This window comes from Malania oleifera, chromosome 6 (genome assembly GCF_029873635.1).
Source record: "Malania oleifera isolate guangnan ecotype guangnan chromosome 6, ASM2987363v1, whole genome shotgun sequence".
In the NCBI taxonomy this organism is placed as follows: Eukaryota; Viridiplantae; Streptophyta; class Magnoliopsida; order Santalales; family Ximeniaceae; genus Malania; species Malania oleifera.
Window position 1 is genome coordinate 18,519,095 of NC_080422.1, and position 2,452 is coordinate 18,521,546.

Genomic DNA, 2,452 nt, shown 5'->3' on the forward strand with positions numbered 1-2,452 from the left:
TATCGCTATTGATCTTCATTTTGTTTGTGATCTGGTTAAAAAAGGTTTGCTGCAAGTCTCTTATGTTAGCACCAACATTCAACTTGTCGATCTCTTAATTAAGGCTCTATCCCGTCACAAATTTCACTCTTTGTGCTCCAAGATTGGTTTAATTGATGGCATGCCTATCTTGTGGGGGCGTATTAAGGAAATTTGCCGAGAATCTTAACAGTTGAAAATTTGCGAATATCCGATTTTATGCTTCGATATGGAAGTCTTCAAATTGTATTCCTTGAATATCTGTTTGTATTTGATAGTTTAGAATTTCCATGATTTAGTATTTAAATATTTTTGAATTTGTAAAAAACTACATTTTATACGAGTCTTATATATTCTTATCTTTACATCAATGAAAGTGTGAAGCATTTTATGTAAATCCATCTACTTTGACCCATTAAATATAAAATCATTACTGTATACACTTTATTAAATAACAATATAGAATGTCCCTATCAACTTTGTCCAACTCCTCCATTATTCAAGAAGTAAAAAAAAAGGTGAAAAATGGATGAATTATTGTGTAAATTCATTCTGTATTACGAAGACAACAAATCAAGATTGCAAATTGACGCAATTTTTATGATATCATACACCTCCCTTGTGAATACAAATTTTAACCTCTTGAAGAGAATTAAGCTCATCATTTATTACATTGTATTCAATTTTCTTTTTACCATAAAATTCAATACCAATCACGAGACGGCCCAACCCGACCCGGGCCGCCCAAACCCTAACCCGACCCATAAATAGAAAATAATCAAGTGCCTTTAGGCCCATACCTCTCCACCCTCTCATCAATCCATTCCCTCATGTCCTTCAACACGACATTAGCATTCTCATCAGGCTCCCCTTGCACCAAAGAATGGTACATTCCATCATACAGCTTCATGGACTTGTCCACACTGGATGCCTTCTCGTACAACAGGGAGGTCGACGTGGGGCACGTGACTCCGTCCGCCGTCCCGTGCAGCGTAAAAAACGGCGCCGTTACCCTCGAGAAATTATTCTGTATGTACTCGCACACCCGAGCCAGTTCCCTCATGGTCCCCACTCTGGGTGGGCCCGTATATCTCCTCGGGTTTGAGGCTATGATCTTCAGCTTCTCGGGGTCCTTGATCGCTTTTCCAACCATCTTGTTATCGGGCATCGCCGCCCACGTGTCGGCCATCCCGAAGAGGAGTCCATACAAGAACAGACGCGCCTTCGACGGCTTCATGTTTTCCGGCATGACGAACAGTGGGGCCGAGAAGATCAGGCCCGTCCACGTTTCGGGCTCCGATTGGAAATACATGAGCATGGTGGCGGCCCCACCCATTGACTCCCCGAAGAGGAAGGCCGGGAGGTGGCGGTAGGATTCGCTGGTGCGCACGCTCTTGAAGAACGACAAGGACGCGGCGGCGACGCCCTCCATATCGCCGAGGTAGCAGCGGATGCCGTCGGATCGGCCGTGGCCAAGGAGATCCGCGGCGAAGACGGCGTAGCCCCAGGTGGCGAAGTTGATGCAGATCTTCTGGAAGAGCCAGCCGGTGTCGGATCCGTAGCCGTGGGACATGAAGACCGTGGCCTTGACCGGGAGATCCAACGGCAGGAAAGACTGCGTGAAGAGTTTGCCGGCGCCGGTGGGGGTTTGGAAGTAGGATTTGGTGTTGCGCACGCCTTGGGAGGTGTAGTACTCCTCCTCCGGTGCGTGGCCCCAGAAGTTGGGCGGTGGCGCTTCAGGATTGGTCTCTGACGGTTCCGGCGGCATTGTGCTTGCCGTTAGCGAGCGTGTTCCTGTCTGGGGGTGGGTGGGGGGTGCCGTGGGGTTTAGAGGGGTGGCTTTGTAGAGAGAGAAAGAGTGTGGTTCTTGAGGAGAGAGAAAGTGGTATTCACCTACTCCGTGTACTCCGTGGTGGTTTTGGTATTGGGCTGGTGGGGGTTGGTGAGCTGGGCTGGGCTGACCGTTTGTGGGGCCCACCACTAAGGTGTATTTGGAAATATAGTATTCCACTAGATCGAATGCGAGCGGGCTCTGGTGAGCTTGGACTGCAACCGAGATGTGGCTGGAGGAGGATGAAGATTTTGTGCTCCCCTGTTGACTTTTAACTATTGCTTGCCAATGAGATTAAAAAGGATACTTTGACGCGCTGCGCTTGAGCGCATGTGATTCTGTTTTTTTTTTTATTCTGCTTATGCCGATTGGATTTCGGTTTCAGGCTTGTCGATAGGGTTGAAACTTTGGATGGGCTGGGCCTGGGCTAGATCCATGGTCAAGCCCAATTTCAAGCGAGTAGGAGTCAGTTATCGAGAGTTTGGGCCAGATCTTTTTTATGAACTATAGAGCAGCAACCCCCTTTCAGGATCCAATAAGCTGCCACGGAGCCCAATCGGCCCTGGTTGAATTTCCAAGGCCATGTTAGAAATCGACTTCAGG

General features: G+C 47.8%; 1 protein-coding gene across 1 annotated transcript; it reads right to left on the reverse strand.

Moving 5' to 3' along the window:
- Positions 1 to 597: 597 nt before the first annotated feature.
- On the reverse strand, positions 598 to 2,150 carry LOC131158260 (caffeoylshikimate esterase). The gene has a single exon (XM_058113000.1). The coding sequence runs from the start codon at positions 1,784 to 1,786 to the stop codon at positions 797 to 799; it is 990 nt and encodes a 329-aa protein (XP_057968983.1). The 5' UTR covers positions 1,787 to 2,150; the 3' UTR covers positions 598 to 796.
- Positions 2,151 to 2,452: the final 302 nt, after the last annotated feature.

Excerpts from the sequence above, each read along its gene's own strand:
- LOC131158260 (XM_058113000.1), bottom strand. The coding sequence starts at position 1,786 with ATGCCGCCGGAACCGTCAGAGACCAATCCTGAAGCGCCACCGCCCAAC.